The sequence below is a fragment of the Trachemys scripta genome, chromosome 9, assembly GCF_013100865.1.
Source record: "Trachemys scripta elegans isolate TJP31775 chromosome 9, CAS_Tse_1.0, whole genome shotgun sequence".
Classification (NCBI taxonomy): Eukaryota; Metazoa; Chordata; order Testudines; family Emydidae; genus Trachemys; species Trachemys scripta.
In genome coordinates this window covers 98,656,144-98,674,030 of record NC_048306.1, presented here as the reverse complement: position 1 = coordinate 98,674,030, position 17,887 = coordinate 98,656,144, and the positions used below count along the sequence as shown (strand labels likewise).

The following is a 17,887-nucleotide window of genomic DNA, read 5'->3' as shown; positions in this document are numbered from 1 at the left end:
AGGTAAAGGCTGAAAAACAAAGGATTATCACCTACAGCAAACGCAAACAAGTTTAACAAAGCTGAGGCCAAAGCAGGGCCGCCTGGGGGGGGGGCAAGTGGGGCAATTTGCCCCAGGCCTCGGGCCCCACAGGGGCCCTCGAGAGAGGTTTTTGGGACCCCTGGAGCAGGGTCCTTCACTCGCTCCGGGGGCCCCGGAAAACTCTTGCGGGGCTGGGCCCCCAGAGCTTCTTCCGCTCAGGGTCTTTGGCGGCAATTTGGCGGCGGGGGGTCCTTCCGCTCCGGGACCTGCCACCGAAGTGCCCCGAAGACCCGCGGTGGGGGGTCCTTCCGCCCCGGGATCCGCCACCGAAGTGCCTCGAAGACCCGCGGTGGGGGGTCCTTCCGCCCCGGGACCCACCACCAAAGTGCCGGGTCTTCGGCGCAGGGCCCCCCCCCGCCGAAGACCCCAGGGCCCCTGAATCCTCTGGGTGGCCCTGGGCCAAAGAAAGCTCCAGCGGGTGAGGCACTTTTCCTAGTACTGGAAAGAGTTGTGGAAACTACATTAAAACAGAACAGCATGTGTAAGTTGGGCATACAAACACTGCTGGGCTTCTACAGCACTAACTTTGGCACCAACTCTGCTCCTTATGTTGGTACAGTGCATGGAGAGCTTCCCAGCATTACCCTATGGGTGACCTGAATCTGAACTGGAGGAGACAACGTGCGCTAAGAAATGGACAAAATATAATCCTCAAGTAACTGCCACACTACTTGAGGACAAATGAAACAACTAATTTATTTCTTCTAACTGCCAAACAGAGGTCAACAGACTTTTAAACTGTTCCGTTTTCCCCCTTAGGGCCTGGATATAGGCTTGAGTCCAGTTTCAGCAGCAGAAAAGAAATATCTATTAAGTCACATATCTCCCTTTTGCAGACCAGTCTCTGACCTCAGATTCCTTTAGACGCGGTGCCAAACTGAAGACACTGAAATCCTCTAGAAAAGTAATCCTCACTCTCCATTTCTCCTGGAAAACCTTTGAGCTCCTGCGTCTGTCCTTCCTTGGTTCACTACCTATCTTATAACCATTTGTTCCTTCAATATTGCCTTCAGTGGTTCCTCCTTTCTGCAAGGTTCACCTGGGTTCTTTTTGTCTCCTCCTTTTCTTCCTCCTACACTTACCCCAATTTATTTAATCTGCCCCCATTTGTCTCTTCTAGCACCTCTATGCTGATGACTCTCAAACCTACTTTCCACTTCAACATTTCTTCCTGTCTCATCGATGTCACGTTTGGAGGTTCCTCAAACTCTACACCGTTATATCTGAGTGCCTCATCTTTCCTCCCAAACCTTCTCCTCTCTTCTCCAATGCCAATACCATCCTTGTCCGACTTGCAACCGTAGGGTCGTTTTTCAGTGGCTCTTGCTCTTCCATGCGCATCCAGGCTCTCACCAAGTCCTGCTGCTGCTTCCTCTTCAACGTTTATAAAAAGTAGCCCTTCCTCGATGTGCCTTCAACTGGAAATGTTTTTCCATACCCAAGTAATCTTCTGGCTCAACTACTGCTACGTCCTCCCCTCTGGACTCCATTTTCCATCTCGCTCACCTCTAGTCCATCAAGAATACTGTAGATAAAATGACCCTCATTTGCCACTCAACCGATCACTCCTTTGTACAGATCCTCTCCTGCCTCCTCCTCCCCTACTGAATCAAGTGTCAGATTCTTGTCCTTGCCTTCAAGGCCCTGCACAGCTCTGCCTCTATCTCTTCTGGTTTCTTTTCGCACACTCCTCACTCCATCAGTGTGCAGCAGCATCACTCCCTTCATTTCCCTCTCACTCTCTCCTCTTCAGGCTTTCTCCCTTCTGCCTGGATCAACCCTTTATCACAGAACATTATGCCCCCACCATCTCCATTAACGCCTTCCTTAGAACCTATTTATTCCACTAGGCCTTCAAATGCTAATCCCTGTCGGTATTATGTCATCCCCATCCCAATTAGCACCATCCTCTGGGTTTCCCACTGCATTCAAATCTGATCTGCGTCTCTTTTAAATTGTAAACTCCCTGTGGAAGAGACTATTATAGCGGTACAGCACTGATCGGTGCTTTAACAGTAATTAACAATCATTCAACACCCAGAACACTGGTGATGTCGCTACACTCGCTCTTGTTTTGTTTCTATTTTTCCCTGCCTGCCCCCAAATGAGAGAGTGTTACTTGTGTGCTCACACCCTTTCATCAGAGACTGTGAACCTCCCTAGGAAGGAGAGGTCCCGGTCTGGGCGTGCTCAGTAACACATTTCCTCTCTAGCATGCTGCCCATCTCGGATATTCTCACCTGAAGTTCTAATTCCTTTTCTTTCTTGACATCTTGCAGTCGTTTCTGGAGGGACTTTATCTCCTTCCTTCCTTCCTCCTCCCTAGAGGAAAAAGCAAAAGGGGAAAAAAACCTACATTCCTTGAATACAGCAGGAGAGAGTAGGGTTAGCTTTCCCCAGGAAGGGGACTTCCTCCCTTCTGATGCAGTGTTGCACCTTACAAAACACAGCCCTACTCCTCCTGCTTGCGCTGAGAGCTTGAAGGTTGGAAAGCTCCCCAGGACTCTGCAGTACCACAGGGTGAGCCACCTTTCCTTGGCTGGTTGGCAAACAGGCCATTTTTTGTCCACTTTAAGCTTCAGTATCTGAAAGTCATAAACTGGGATGTGATCATAGCGCTGATGACGTGGTAAATAAATCCACAGTGCAGTGATGTATGGTTCATGTACAACTGCTGAGCCAGACAGGTGGGACTGATTGGGAGAATGAAGCAAAAAATGCAGAATTCTTCCAACAGAAGCCTGTATAGACGCCACAAAGACCTGATTTATTTGGTTGAGAGAGTAGAGGAAGGAATCCTACTATTTGGGGACAGCTTCTATACTAAAACTCCCATAAATTTCAATGCAGGATCATGTCCCTAATCGCTAGCCATTTCCAGATTACACAGGCTTTAGTTTTTGTATAAGACTATTTTTGTTAAGGGTGAACTGAAAATCTATATGTTTAAAAAACAAACCTGTTCAAATTCTCAAATCAGTAAGGGGAGATGTATGGACACCAAAATTGACAAAGATGTTTACATTTAAAAACAAAATCCTGGTAGTCTTTGGTGCAGGCATATTTTCTGTTATTGATGGGCAATTGGAATCGTTTTTTATTTGCACCAGCTTTCCACTTTATCCTTACAAAAGAAGAAAAAAAAAATCTGTGCCTTAAAATGTATAGCCAGTAGCCTTCCAGCTTGACAGGTCTCTGCCCTAAGGAGCTTACACTCCAACATACATTCCATCTTAAAGAGTCACCATCTGGGTGAACGTGATTGAGAGAATGAATTTCCAGTCTTATTACAGGATAAAGACTACTTTTAGACTCTCACAGGTTGACACTTAAAAATCAAATACGTAAATTTCTCTGTAGATGTCCAAAAATCAGGGGGGCTCGGGGCTTTTGCATATACTGTAATGAATAATCTCTTTGTAATGTTCCCTAGTACACTTTAATATAGTACTGTTTCGAACAGCACTATCTTAAAGTGCACTAAGGAACCCTTAGTGTCTACACAGACCAATTAATCCACAACACATTGGTGCGCTTTAGAAACCACACCTCTGTAGTCCACATTACTGCTCCATTTAGACAAACCTTTAGACACATGTAACCATTTCCGGGGTTTATCGGTGTTGGGATTTTTTTTATCGAGTGTTTTATCGATGTTTATTGGACAAAACCAAAAATCAGAAGCCATGTTATACTGGAAGACATATAGGGCTCACTCAAAAAAGTGCAAAGGAAGGTGAACCCTTAGCACTGATTAGACACATCTGATGGATGGGGAATAAACTGAGATGCCATTTTCAGGTGTTGTAATTTGTCCATTTTCTGCTTGAACTATCTGATGGTTATTCCACAGACAATCACCACTCGTCATTTTTCTTCTGCCCCCTGCATGGGTAAGCAGAACAGATCCCTCTAGTTTTAGATAGTGGGACAACTGTTGTATGTTTCCTCACTTGAGGAAATTAGTCACTTCTCACTTAGGCCTCCCCTGCTTTGGGGATTTGCCTCGATCACAGCCGTTGGTGGCCACCACTGTAGCTGCTTAAAGCCATAGTGTGCACTACTGGTGCTTACATTTGTTTGAAATCAGGGTAAGCTTCACCCATGCAAATCGCAGCATTGCCTGCCTATGCTAGATGCAGGATTCTGCTGTTTGCTACACAGAGCAAAGCAGCCTTCAAACAGTGGGAAATGCTGGTGGTGAATTCCCCTCGCGTGACAGCTGCCATCTTGGCTGATACACCTGGGATTGAACTGAGGACCTCCAGAGCCAAAAAGCATGACCTACAGCTTGAGCTAAAGCTCTGTACTCGGGGCTGTAACAAACTCCTATTTGCTGCAGATCGCTACAGAGGGGAACCTGTAACGCACTCACCAGTGGGTTACACTTGCCTAAGGTAACTCTCTGCTGATGGAGGCAGCTCTGCCATCTCTGTGCTCCCTGTCCCCAGCATAAAGGGAGGCAGGGGGTACGTCAGTAGCATTCTGGTGGCAGGACATGGGCAGGAGGGGGCGTTCCCACCGGAGACAGGACAGTAGGCCCAGAAGTGACTTCTCTCCCTAAATGTAATGTAGTGAATGTTTACGAAGTACCCAGCAATGCTCAGATGGAAGAAGCCGTGTTCTCTTGTATCCTGTAAGTGAGAACATGTACTCAGGAGCAGTGGTGACTGAAGCTGGGAAAATGCCTAACACAACCCTAACCTGATGATGGTGGTGTAGAAGTTAGACTTCCTCTCCTCCTCTCTCCGCACAGCTTGCAGCAGACTCTGAAACGTTCCTGAAGTCTGCATTTCCTGCAGAGTTTCTGCAATCACATCGCTCGCATACTGCCTGCCGACAAGAACAAGGAGGAACACAACAGCAACTTAGACAAAGATGTTATTTTCTGGCAAGTCAATGCCTGGCTCAAACATACTGGCCCCTTTATTGTTCACTGCTAAAAAAGTTACAGTAACGCAATGTCCTGCTTTTCTTCTGTTCAGGTTCTTACACCAAATCCAAGGCGTTTCGTCTGCACTACACAGTTTTGCTGACATAGCTATAATGGCTAGGGGTGCGAAAAAAATCACTCCCCTTACCCATGCCGGCAAAACCTCTGATGTAGATAGAGTTATGTTTCCCCCTATAACTCCCACTTGTGCATCTGGAGTATTTTGTAGTATGGTGGAGGGATTACGTTTATGCCTTAAGACCGTCCAGTGTGACTGAGTTATCATTTAACATTTATATTACAGTAGCACCAAGAGGCCCCACTCAAGATGGAAACCCATTGTGTTAGGTGCTGTACAGGCATTCACACAAACATGGTCCCTGCCCTGAAGAGCTCACAATTTACCAGCATGTAGAATTTCCTGGTGCATATGTGATTACATTCTCAGTGGCAATTCTGCATTCATTTGGGAATTTTTTTTGCACTGAATTTCCTTGAACTCCTTCATTTGATTTTGCTGCTTAATTATACAGGCCAAGATTTTCTAATATATGTGCCTCATGTTAGATTCCTTAAATCAATGAGCTGCTATGTGCTCAGCACTCTTTCAAATCAAGCCATCTAATTAGGAGCCTAAATATGGGCTAACATCTGGCACCATTCACTAAAAGTCACAGTCCTTTCTGATCACTCACCTATCAGCTTGAACTTTTCTGAGGTTATCGGAGGACACAGCACTCTGTTTTGCAGCCCTACTAAAAAGATGATTGGCCCTTTTTAGATCTCCACTTGTCTCTTGCAGCTGCTGCCCCAGTTCTGTGAACTTCAGTGACTCGGAGGGAACTGTTGGCCTGTTCTCTGACCTTGCTGACATGAGATGTTCAAACTTAACCCCCAACTCCTTCTGGCTCTTGACGATTTCACTAATTTCTTGGGCATCAATCTACAAGGGAACGAAAGAGATGTATGTGCATAAGGGACAGAAGAGAAATGAAAAACTCTGCAATGTTATGTAACAGAAGAGGAAAAAGTTGATTAAACAATAAACGAGATTAGAATCATGCCCACAGCCATTGATATAGTGTATTAAATTACACACCAAAGAGACAGGAGTCTGAAATCCAAAAAAATGCAGTCTTTATTTATTTATAATGCATGCTTGATTTTGCAAAGACCTTTATCCCTCTTTAACTTTAAGCACAGGGTCAGGAGGGGAAATTCAGAATATTGGCCGCTACCTTCGTAACAAGCTATATGGAAACATTTTGGATATTTTAGGGCAGTCTAAGGTGTGAGTTGGAAAACAAACGATAGAGATCCTCCGCTGATGTAAATTATCATAGCTCCATTGAGTTAGGACAGTTAACCAGCTGAGGATCTGCCCAGATGTACTGTGTGTATGTGTATTTGTGTGAATAGGTATATAAATTGTATACACTAAATGTATACAGACAGGTGCAAATAAAAAAAAACTACTTTACATGAACAATATTAAAATAGCTTGAATCTCAAGTTCTTAAATGACCAAACCTCAGAAAAACCTGAGCTTGGCAAAGAGACTGCTTTAATATAATGTAGTATCTACAGGCACTTTGATAGGTACCTTAAAATCCCTAGGATAGTTCAATTACCAAAGGATGGAGAGTTTGTAAATTGCATGAGGTGCCTTTTGTTCAGTCCGCTAGCAGTTTATTTTTTGCGGCACAGTGTAGGAGGCAATTGCGCTAAATTCAGCAAATGGAAACACTCCATTCCTCTGGGGGGGCACATGAAATGGAACAGTGCGCCCTAGTCATTGATTGAGAAAGTTAATGAATGATCAGCTGACACGGTGATTAATGTTATATAAAATGTCATAACTATGATTGACTTCTATAGCTATGTGCTAGGCAGAAGATAGGGTGCCTTGAAGTGAAACTGACAATTTACAATTGAAAAATATGGGATGGGATGCAGTGCAAAATGTCAGAGCATTGGAGTTAGCACATAGCTGTTCTCTATATTGGGCATGACTTTCATTGACACTATCACAAACTGAACATGCGCGTCAGGAGGAGAACACCCCCTAGAATCCTTGGGAATGTGTTTTCTCTGTGGGCTTTCAATGCTAATATCAGAAGCTTTCCACACGCTATTTAGTGAATGAGAATTCATATCTTGGAGTAGGTGGAACTAGTCCATAGATCTCATTTCAGGGAAGGAGTGCCCTCTACTGTATGGCTTAAGCATTAGTCAGGCTCTGAATCCAGTACACACTTCAGATTCTGAATATTCTCTATCACAGTATAATAGACTTCTTGTTCTTGAAAACAGATAAGAGACAAAGGACTGGCATACAAAATTAAATTTTACTTTACTCTTCCCCTTTCTTTCTCTGCTGATACTTTACTTTAGGCATGGTGAGAAGAATAAAACGAAGCAGCATTAGACCAGATAAACTAAGTTCCAGTAGTTTATGCCACCTCAGTCATGATGCTTCAATTATTTCCAGTTCCTTACTCAGAAGGAAAAGTTTCATAACTGCTCAGCCTGGAAATTGGCTGCTGCCTTAGGTAAAAGTTAAGATTCTTGAGGTGATAGCAGAGATCAAAACAATTTGCCTCTCAAGATGGTTAGGCCCACTCTTGGGTCTTATCACCTCATTCGCCACTCTACCATCACCTGCAACTGCCTCCTTCTCCAAAAACATCTCCGCACTTCCAGTAGGCTTCCTCTAATACGTGGAACACCCTTCTGAGCTGCCCTCTCCTTCAAATCTCCCCTCAAGATCCACTTATGCTGCGATGCCTAATGTGAAATCAGCCAGCTAATGACTCTAGGCTGAGGGGCAGTTGGTTAGTTGTAGATTTAGGGTGGAATTTTCAAAAATGTTCAGTGTTGGCCCAATTCTGTTCCCTCTGAAGTCAATGGGAGTTTCATGAGTGACTTCTATGGGAGCAGAATTACATCAGTACTGAGTGTTTTTGAAAATCCTATTCTTATTTACTTTTTAAAAAGAAATGCATGTATGTATATACAACTTAGCTATGTTTGATCGTTTTCCTTTCCCTACTCCTTTGCATTTTGTCTGTTATCTTAGATTGTAAGTTCTTTGGCATAGGAATCATGTCTTTGTTTATGTCTGTGGAGTGCCTACCTGAATGGGACCCAAATCCTTACTAGGGCCTCTGGATGCTACTGCAATATAAGTATTAAAATCAGTCTCCAGCTGAACAACAAGATGATGCATTTATAATAAGAACGGCCGTACTGGGTCAGACCAAAGGTCCATCTAGCCCAGTGTCCTGTCTTCCGACAGTGGCCAGTGCCAGGTGCCCCAGAGGGAATGAACAGAACAGGTCATCATCAAGTGATCCATCCCCTGTTGCCCATTCCCAGCTTCTGGCAAACAGACTGTTCCTTCTCTCACGGGCTGTGGAGCGCTTTACAATGAAAATATATCCACATTTATTTTTAAGAAGAGTCAAAAGAAGGTGTAGCATAAAGACAGGAAGGAAAACAAGAGAATTTAAAAAATAGAGGCACCTACATTGCTGATGTCTGTCCTGCCCTCGTAGGAAACTGGCATAATATATCCAAGAATAGCAAGCTGATCGAGACAGTCCTCCAGCGCAGCACAGATTTGCACAGCTTCCAGAGGGGAGAATATTTCCATCTTTTTATTTGCCATGTTCTTGCTAAGAGGAACAAGTACAGCGTGTGACAATGAGAGAGAGCGTGGAGTTAGCAATAACAGTGTAAGTAATACTAGATACTGAAATAGCCTTACACCTGCAGCCTTTCATCTCTTTTCTAGTTTTTTGTATAAGCTGTCCTGCACTCATTACCCCAGAAATCCTGCTCCCCTAAGCAGGGCCGGCTCTAGGCACCAGCAAAACAAGCTGGTGCTTGGGACGGCACATTTTTAGAGGCGGCATGGCCGGCGCCAGAATGCCGCCCCTAAAAATGTGCCCTGGTCGCCCTAGCTCACCTCCGCTGCTGCTGCCATGGCGCGCGAAACAGCTGATTCGCGTGCCGCTACTCGCCCTCCCTCCCAGGCTCTCAAGCCTAGGAGGGAGGGGGAGCAGCTGCGCACGAATCAGCTGTTTCGCACGCCGCGGCGGCTCGGGGTCTCCCCCTCCCTCCCAGGCTCTCAAACCTGGGAGGGAGGGGGAGATCCCGAGCGGCCGTTTCGCACGCCGCTGCTCCCTCTCCCTCCCTCCCTCCTAGGCTTGAGAGCCTGGGGGGAGGAGGCAGGGCTGGGGATTTGGGGAAGGGGCGGAGTTGAGGCGGGGCCGGGGGTGGGGTAATTAAAGAACAGGGGCGGCCAAAATTGTTTTTGCTTTGGGCGGCAAAAATCCTAGAGCCGGCCCTGCCCCGAAGGGCTGTATTTGAACATAGCAGGAACCTTAACTCACATTAACAAACTAGTTTCACAGCCCCGCTCATCTTAAGATATGTTTGGGCAGCCTGAATCCTAGGGCGCAATGCTCCAAATTGGGTCAAGTGGCCTGGCCCTCCCAGCTCAGATTGGAGCATCCAGTGCTGAGATTTGCAGACTCACCATCCATATTGAAAATGAAGGTGCCTGCTAGCTATGTTGAACTCCATAGGTTGCACTTTTGCCAACTTATGCTTTAAACTGTTCCTCATCATTACCTTGAATATTTTTGGATCATCCCATTGACCTCAATACGAGCTGTTGGGAGCTCAGCACTTTTTGAAAATCAGGCAAGAGCCTATGTAGGGACTGGGGAAATTAACTTTCGCCTCCTATTTTTGAAATCTTGAACAAGTTTATTTCAATTCAAATGGAAAAAGTATGTTTATATACAAATAAGCATTCCTATGCCTCCTTTGCAAATCAAACAACACAGCATTAGATCACACTGAAGCTAAATGGAAATTGACCGGTCGATTTTCTTTGTCCAAGCTGAGCAAAATGCATAAGTAAACATCACCATAAACAGTGGGGAAAGTACGTTAGAGTTTTTCAGTTTTGAGTTTGTCATCTAAACTGTAACATAGTTAAAGACATTTTTATTGTACATACACGGGATTTTTAATCACACTATACCTTTTAACAACAAAACTTAGAAGGAATGTGTCTTAGATTTAGCTTTTTGCAGACAGTGGGTTTTTTAAAAGGAAAAATAAACATGATTGTGCTGAGATCCTCATACAATTTAAACTATCAATTTGTGCCGGTTATTTTTAAAGAAAAAGGAACAAATGCCAGTCAAGATCTTACGCAATTTTTTTTATTTTTGCTTAGTAAGTTTCCAGAATTATTAGTTAGTATTTGAATAGCAGCTTCTCGTCCATGTTACAACCCTCCTTCCCACCCCTCACAAACAAACAAAAAACCCCATCACACATGCACACATGCATGAGCACACACACACACAAAAGAGATTGTGTTTGTACAGCAATCTAGCACAATAGGACCCTGATTCTGATTGGGCCTTCTGGGTATTACAGTAAAGTCTAATAATAGAAGTCTACACTGGTCCTTATCTGTCTACTGTTGGACATGGGCCATGTTTAAAATCTCTTGAACAAACACTCAAGGTCTGCAGAACATTACAGTCCCAGTCTGCAAGCACACTCTGGAAATGGAGCAGAGCCGTGATTAACAGGGTTGAGGCATTGTTATGCTCTATGAATACTAAAGAGTTTTAGATTAAGCCATTCTCTGTATCTGCACTGGAGTTAGAGTGAGTTACTTTCTTCAGCAACTTCCTGACTTGAAGAAACTGTAATCCTTTAATATTAGAATATGAAATTAGTTTCAAATAGGCAGAAGATGAATATAATTTGTTAGTTCAGGTCTACCAGGTTTCCAGCATCACAAGAGGTGGGGTGCAGTAAAAGGACCCTCTATTTTTAATTTGTCTGTTTCTTGACATTCTGTTTCATGGAGTATGTTCCTTGAAGATATTAATCCTTTCCAGCAGGTTTAACTAGCCACTGATGGCATCTTCAGTTTGACTCTATAGAACAGGGGTGGGCAAACTACAGCCTGGGGGCCCTTCAAACGTTTAAATCCGGCCCTCGAGCTCCTGCTGGGGAGCAGGATCTGGGGCTTGCCCTGTTCCACATGTGCCTTGGCTCCACACGGCTCATGGAAGCAGCAGCAGCATGTCCCCCCTCCAGCTCCCATGCGTAGGGGCAGCCAGGGGGCTCTGCACGCTGTCCCCTCCCTTAACGCCATCCCTGCAGTTCCCATTGGCCGGCACTCCTGACCTCCAGTGCCTCAACCCCCTGCCCCAACCCTGATCCCCCTCCCACTCTCCGAATCCCTCGGTCCCACCCTCCTGCACCCCAGAGCCTGCACCCCCAGCCGGAGCCCTCACCCCCCCACCCACACCCCAACCCTCTGCCCCAGCCCGGAGCACCCTCCTGCACTCTGAATTCCTCATTTCTGGCTCCACCAGAGAGCCCGCACCCCAAGCCAGAGCCCTCACCCCCTCCCACACCCCAACCCCCAATTTCATGAGCATTCATGGCCCGCCATACAATTTCCATACCCAGATGTGGCCCTTGGGCCAAAAAGTTTGCCCAGCCCTGCTATAGAATCATAGAAATGCAGGGCTAGAAGGGACCTCAAGAGGTCATTTAGTCCATCTCCCTGTATTGACGCAGTGCCAACTACATCTAGACCATCCTTGATAGGTGTTTGTCCAACATGTTCTTAAAATCCTCCAATGGTGGGTATTCCATGACCTTCCTTGGAAGCCTATTCCAGAGCTTAACTTCCCTTAGAGTTAGAAAGTTGTTCCTAATATCTAACCTAAATATCCCGTGCTGCTCATTAAGCAGATTACTTCTTGTCCTACCTTCAATGGACATGGAGAACAATTGATCACAGTTCTCTTTATAACAGCTCCTAACTTAGCTGAAGATTGTTATCAGGTCCCCCTTTGGTCATCTTTTCTCAAGGCTAAACGTCCATTTTTTTTAACCTTTCTGCATAGGTCAGGTTTTCTAAACTTTTAAGCATTTTTGTTGCTCTCCTCTGGACTCTCTGCAGTTTGTCCACATCTTTCTTAAAGTGTGGTGCCCAGAACTGGACACGCTACTCTAGCTGAAGCCTTACCAATGCTGAGAAGAGTGAAACAATTCCTTCTCATGTCTTATCATGCTCTTGTTAATACACTTGTAGTAGGCTATACCTTTCTAGCACCCCCTTGGGGAGAGGGTCTCAGGAGGCAGCTGTGTTAGTCTGTATCCACAAAAACAACAAGGAGTCCGGTGGCACCTTAAAGACTAACAGATTTATTTGCCCAAATAAATCTGTTAGTCTTTAAGGTGCTACCGGACTCCTTGTTGTTTTTTTGGGGAGAGGGGTGGGCACTGCCCCGTCTCTCAGCCCAGGGCACAGGCCTCCAGCTGTGCTGTTCAAGGCACCTTGCAGGGGAGAGGGGAGCTAAAGGAATCCAAACAAAAAGTCAGTTTGCTTCCACAGCCCACAAAAAAACAGAGTCCAAGCCTTTGGGAAGTTAAAGAAAAGTACCAGCCCTTCTCCTTTCTGAGAGGACCTGAGAAGCCAACCCATTTCCCCAGTCAGTAACCCCTGCTGCCAGGAAGCTCTTACTTGCAATCCTGCTCCTACAGAGTACCACCCTGCACTTTGTCTTTGTTAGTGTTTTGACACAGCAGCCTCCTCATACGAAGCTCTGACCACCACCTTCTTCATTCATTGTTAGCCACGTTTTGGTTTTTTAAATATCCTTCTACAGCAAGGCGTTTTTTGCACTATTGCATTTCCCTGACATTCTCACTAGTCCCTGTAGGGAAAAATCTTTGATTCTGGGCGGACTCGATTTTTCATCCAGAAACTTTCCTTCCATAGAATATTTTCCACAATGCCATAGAACAGTGGTCACCATCCCATAGATCGCAATCGACTGGTCGGTCGTGATCTCCAGCTACTAAAAGTCCGGCAGCGTAGTGGGGCTAAGGTAGGCTCCCTGCCTGCCCTGGCCATGTGCCGCTCCCTGAGGTCCCAAGGAGGTGGGGCAGTGGTCTCCATGCGCTGCTCCTGCCTGCAAGCACTGTCCCCCGCAGCTCCCATTGGCCGGGAACGGGGAACTGTGGTCAATGGGAGCTGCGGAGGTGGTGCTTGCAGGCAGGAGCAGCACATGGAGCCACGTGCCCCCCATCCCCCAGGGGCTGCAGGGTCATGCGTGTTGGTTGCTTCCAGGAACGGCGTGGGGCCGGGGAAGGCAGGGAGCCTGCCTTAGCCCCGCTGTGCCGCTGACTGGGAGTTGCGTGAGATAAGTGCAGCCCGGTGGGACCCCGCACCCTAACCCCCCCTCCCAGAACCCCATACTCCCTCCTGTATCCCAACCCCCTGGCCCAGGCTCAGCCCGGAGCCCCCTCTCACACTCCAAACTCCTCGGTCCCAGCCCAGAGCCTGCACCCCCTCCCAAACCCCAACTCCCTGCCCCAGCCCACTGAAAGTAAGTGAGGGTGGGGGAGAGCGAGTGACGGGGGGGATGGAGTAAGCAGGGCGGGACTTCGGAAAAGGGGCAGGGTAGATCCTGGGTTGCACTTAAATTCAAAAAGTGATCGTGTGCGTAAAAAGGGTGGAGACCACTGCCCCAGAACATCACCAACAGTTTCTTTGGCTTTGCACATATTACACAGCCCATCTTTATTTCTTTTTAATACGGTTAACTTATTATTTAAGGCACAAGGACCTGTTAGCCCTTTAAAAATGACTACTTCATTTTTTCTAACATAACTCTGGAGCATGGTATTATCTTCAATTCTTGAGCATACATCCTAAAACCTTAGTCCTTTTTTCCCCCCCTTAGTCCATAGTTCTTGCCATTCCTTCGCAAGCTCCTTTGTTACCCTACTTTTGAATTCTTGTTTAGTTAAAGATATCTTAATATCTATCTCCTCATTTTTTCCAGAGCTTGTTTTGCTGCTTTGTCAGCCCTCTCATGTCCAGATATTCCGATATATACCAGAATCCATGCTATTGTTACACAGATACCTGCTTGCATTAGTTCTTTAGTTAGGAACATTATTTCACTTATGTCATTTCGGCTTTCCCAATTGATTGTCATAATGCCTGACAGGTGGAAGTGCAGGTCGGTCACACATCTTTTACCCAGGTGTAACGATGCGGTTCTGGCGGGACCCAACTGAGAGTGCCAATTTAGGACAAATTGCTCCAACAGAGCAGTTACAGCCCAAGGCTGGGGTTTCTCCACCTCTAAGGCAAACCAAACCAGCCAGACAAAGAGGACTTTGGTCTTACCCCACTGGCTAACCACAAGTCACACAAGCAATTTCCTTAGCCACTCCAGTTTCCCAGTATCACTACCAGTGCCACTCATCATGGGGACAAATGGTTATGAAAATCAATACTCTAGTAAAAGAAAAAAGGTTCTCCTGATCCCACAGGACTAAGCCCCAGACCCAGGTCAATATACAAATTAGATCTTACCCACAAATTACGCTGTTGCCAATCCTTTAGAATCTACAATCTAAAGGATTATTCATAAAAGGAAAAAGATAGAGATGAGAGCTAGAATTGGTTAAATGGAATAATTACATACAGTAATGGCAAAGTTCTTGGTTTAAGTTTGTAGCAGTGATGAAATAAACTGCAGGTTCAAATCAAGTCTCTGGAGTACGTCCCAAGCTGGGATGGGTCCTCAGTCCTTTGTTCAGAGCTTCAAGTTTGTAGCAAAGTCCCTCCAGAGGTAAGAAGCAGGATTGAAGACCAGATGGACGAGAGGCATCAGCCTTTTATAGTCTTTTCCAGGTGTAAGAGCACCTCTTTGTCCTTACTGTGGAAAAGTACAACAAAATGGAGTCTGGAGTCACATGGGCCAGTCCCTGCATACTTTGCTGAGTTGCAAGGTGTATTTGCCTTCTCTCAGTGGGTCAGTTGTATAGCTGATGGTCCTTAATGGGCCATCAAGCAGGCTAGGCAGAGCTAACACCAACTTGTCTGGGAAGTTTCCCAGAAGCATAGCATAAGTTTGAAATACAGACAGTATAGAGCCAATATTCATAACTTCAACTACAAAATTAATACACACATATAGACAGCATAATTATAACCAGCAAGCCATAACCTTGTCTTACACACCTCATTTGACCCCCTTTATACAAGATTTGGTGCCACTACAGGACTTTGGTTGCAACCATGTTCTATATGGTCCCAGTTCAAATCAATAACATGACACCAGGTTGGTGCCAACATTATCCCTATTAGTTCAGCCATCAGTATGGTCACACAATTCGACAGTCTTTTAGGGTTCTGGATTGCAAAACTAGGAACACAGAAGGCTGTTTCCACTCTACTTGTGCTGTCATCTTCTGAGCCATCTGTATAGACTTTGCAAAGCTGGTCCCATTTTTCATAAATAAATTCAGAAATGTCATTGGTCATAATGAGTGGGTTTTTCCTTCCCTCGTTTTTTCATGCAGTTCCAAATCCACAAATGGGGGAATAGCTGGTGAGCTGTAGCGCTTCAGTGTAGGCACTTACTATATAGACGAGAGCTTTTCCCGTCACTGTAATAGTTAAGCCACCTCCCCGAGAGGCTATAGGTAGGTCAACAAAAGAATTCTTCCGTCGACCTAGCACTGTCTACACCAAGGGTTAGGTTGAGGGTTAACTGCTTTGTGGATTTTTCACACCCCTGAGCAATGTAGCTGGGTCAACTTAACTTTTTAGTGTAGATCTGGCCTAAGAGTTGTTTTTGAGACCGAATCTAAAGCTTGGCATCTATAGTCTAAAACTGATCTGATAAATGCTCTGTACATCATCATCAATACCTTCTTCTCTGCACCCCATTTGTTTCCAGCTATTCTTTTGAGTAAGTTCATCCTACTTTTACACTTTTGTATGATATTGTCTGTGACTTGTACAAGCTAAATTATCAAACACTACTCCTAGGACCACAACCTTTTGAACTATCTGAATTTTTTCATCATAAAGAAATAGGTTCCAAACTTCCCTAGTTTTCTTCCTGGTTAAAGGCATTCCCTTATTTTTAGAAAGTAAGAATTTAAATCCCCGATCATTTCCCCACTTAGAAATTCTCAGAGTACCTCATTTGTCTTTTCCCGTCTAATTTAAGTGTATTATGCTTAGTCTATATAGCACAGACAGCTGCACGCTTTCTGGGAAGTCATTTATCATAAGGGAAAACAAAACAAGACTATAAATATTCCTTTGTGGATTCCATTTGTAAGCTTGTAGGTTTTTGATAAAGCTGTTCCCATTTTACTAAAAAAAAGTCCCTTATCCACCAAACCATTTCCCCTTTTATTCCAATTTTGGCTAGTTTATATAGGAGGTCTTCCCTCTACAGCATGCCCTATGCTTATTCAATGTCCAGGAAGACTGTTATCACAAAGTTCTTAGTTCTTATGCTTTTTTGACCTCTGTTTCTAGTCTCATGATATGGTCAACTCTGAATCTTCCTTTTCACAAACCACTTTGTACCTCAGTTAGACAGCAATATCATTTTTCTCCAAGTAGTCCACTAGTCTTACATTTATACTTTTCCCCATGATTTTACCCCACATGGCATGTGCAAGCAATAGATCTATAAGCATCAGGTCTTGTATGAACCTTGCCTAGTTTCCTAACTGGCATCACCAAAGTTTCTGTTCTACTGGCAGCAGTCCTTTCCCCCATATATCATTATCCACCCTACACTGACCGGGCATCTTCCTTTTTAAGAACCTGTCCATATATAGGCTTTGCAAGCCTCACAGATGTATTTGGTTGAAGCTGATTGTGCCCTGATTATTTCCTGATGTGGGTGGGGATCTGTCTCTCCACAACATCCCAGAATTATATTAACCTTTTTTGCAAGTGCAACGCATCGTTGGCTCATATTCAACTAGTGATCCACTATAACCCCAGTTTTCTGCAGAACTACGGCCTAGCTAGTAATTTCCCATTTTGTAGCTGTGCATTTGATATTGCCTTCCAAAGTGAAGTACTTTGCACTTGTCTTCACTGAATGTCAGCTTGTTGGATTCAAACCAATTCTCCAGTTTGTCAAGGTAGTTTTAAATTCTAATCCTGTCCTCCAAAGTACTTGCAACCCCTCACAGTTTGGTGTCATCTGCAGATTATATAAGCACACTCTCCACTCCATTATCCAAGTCATTAATGAAAACATTGACTAGTAAGAGACCCAGGGCTGACCCCTTTAGGACTCCACTAGATACGCCCTCCCAGTTTGACAGTGAACCATTGATTACGGCCTTTCAATCAGTTGTGCACTCACCTTATAGTAATTTCCTCTAGACCATATTCCTCTAGTATGCTTATGAGAATATCATGTGGGATGTGTCAACAGCCTTACTAAAATCAAGATATGTCATGTCTACTGTTTACCCCCATCCACTAGGCCAATAACCCTATCCAAGAAGGAAATTAGATTGGTTTGGCATTTGGCTATTATTTATTAACCTGTTATTCTCTAGGTGCTTACAAACTGATTGTTTAATAATTTATTCCAGCATCTTTCCAGGTATCAAAGTTAGGCTGACTAATATACAATTCCCCAGGTCCTCTTTGTTCCCCTTTATAAAGACAGGCACTATGTTTGCCCTTCTCCAGTTCTCTGGACCTCATCCATTCTCCAGGAGATCTCAAAGATAATCACTAACTAACAGTTCCAAGATTATTTCAGCTATGTCTCTTAAATGAACACTGTCAAAAGAAATCACATTTTAAAAAATGCCTTTACCACTGTTACTGATATGACCTAAAAAGAAGAACAGGAGTACTTGTGGCACCTTAGAGACTAACAAATTTATTAGAGCATAAGCTTTCGTGGACTACAGCCCACTTCTTCGGATGCATATAGAAGAAGTGGGCTGTAGTCCACGAAAGCTTATGCT

General features: G+C 44.8%; 1 protein-coding gene across 5 annotated transcripts in view; it reads right to left on the bottom strand.

Moving 5' to 3' along the window:
* The window catches only part of IQCG (IQ motif containing G), a 42,895-nt gene that overhangs the window by 18,706 nt on the left and 6,302 nt on the right, over window positions 1-17,887 (bottom strand). For 4 of the 5 annotated variants that reach the window (XM_034781604.1, XM_034781603.1, XM_034781600.1 and 1 more), the window contains exons 3-6: window positions 8,544-8,691; window positions 5,710-5,957; window positions 4,786-4,914; window positions 2,322-2,403 (exon numbers count right to left, since the gene is read on the bottom strand). In XM_034781604.1, the coding sequence (XP_034637495.1) occupies window positions 2,322-2,403; window positions 4,786-4,914; window positions 5,710-5,957; window positions 8,544-8,684 (600 nt within the window). In that variant the 5' untranslated portion in view covers window positions 8,685-8,691. Of the gene's footprint in view, window positions 1-2,321; window positions 2,404-4,785; window positions 4,915-5,709; window positions 5,958-8,543; window positions 8,692-14,568; window positions 14,601-17,887 lie in introns of those variants that run through there. The other variant, XM_034781602.1, reaches the window with a different exon arrangement.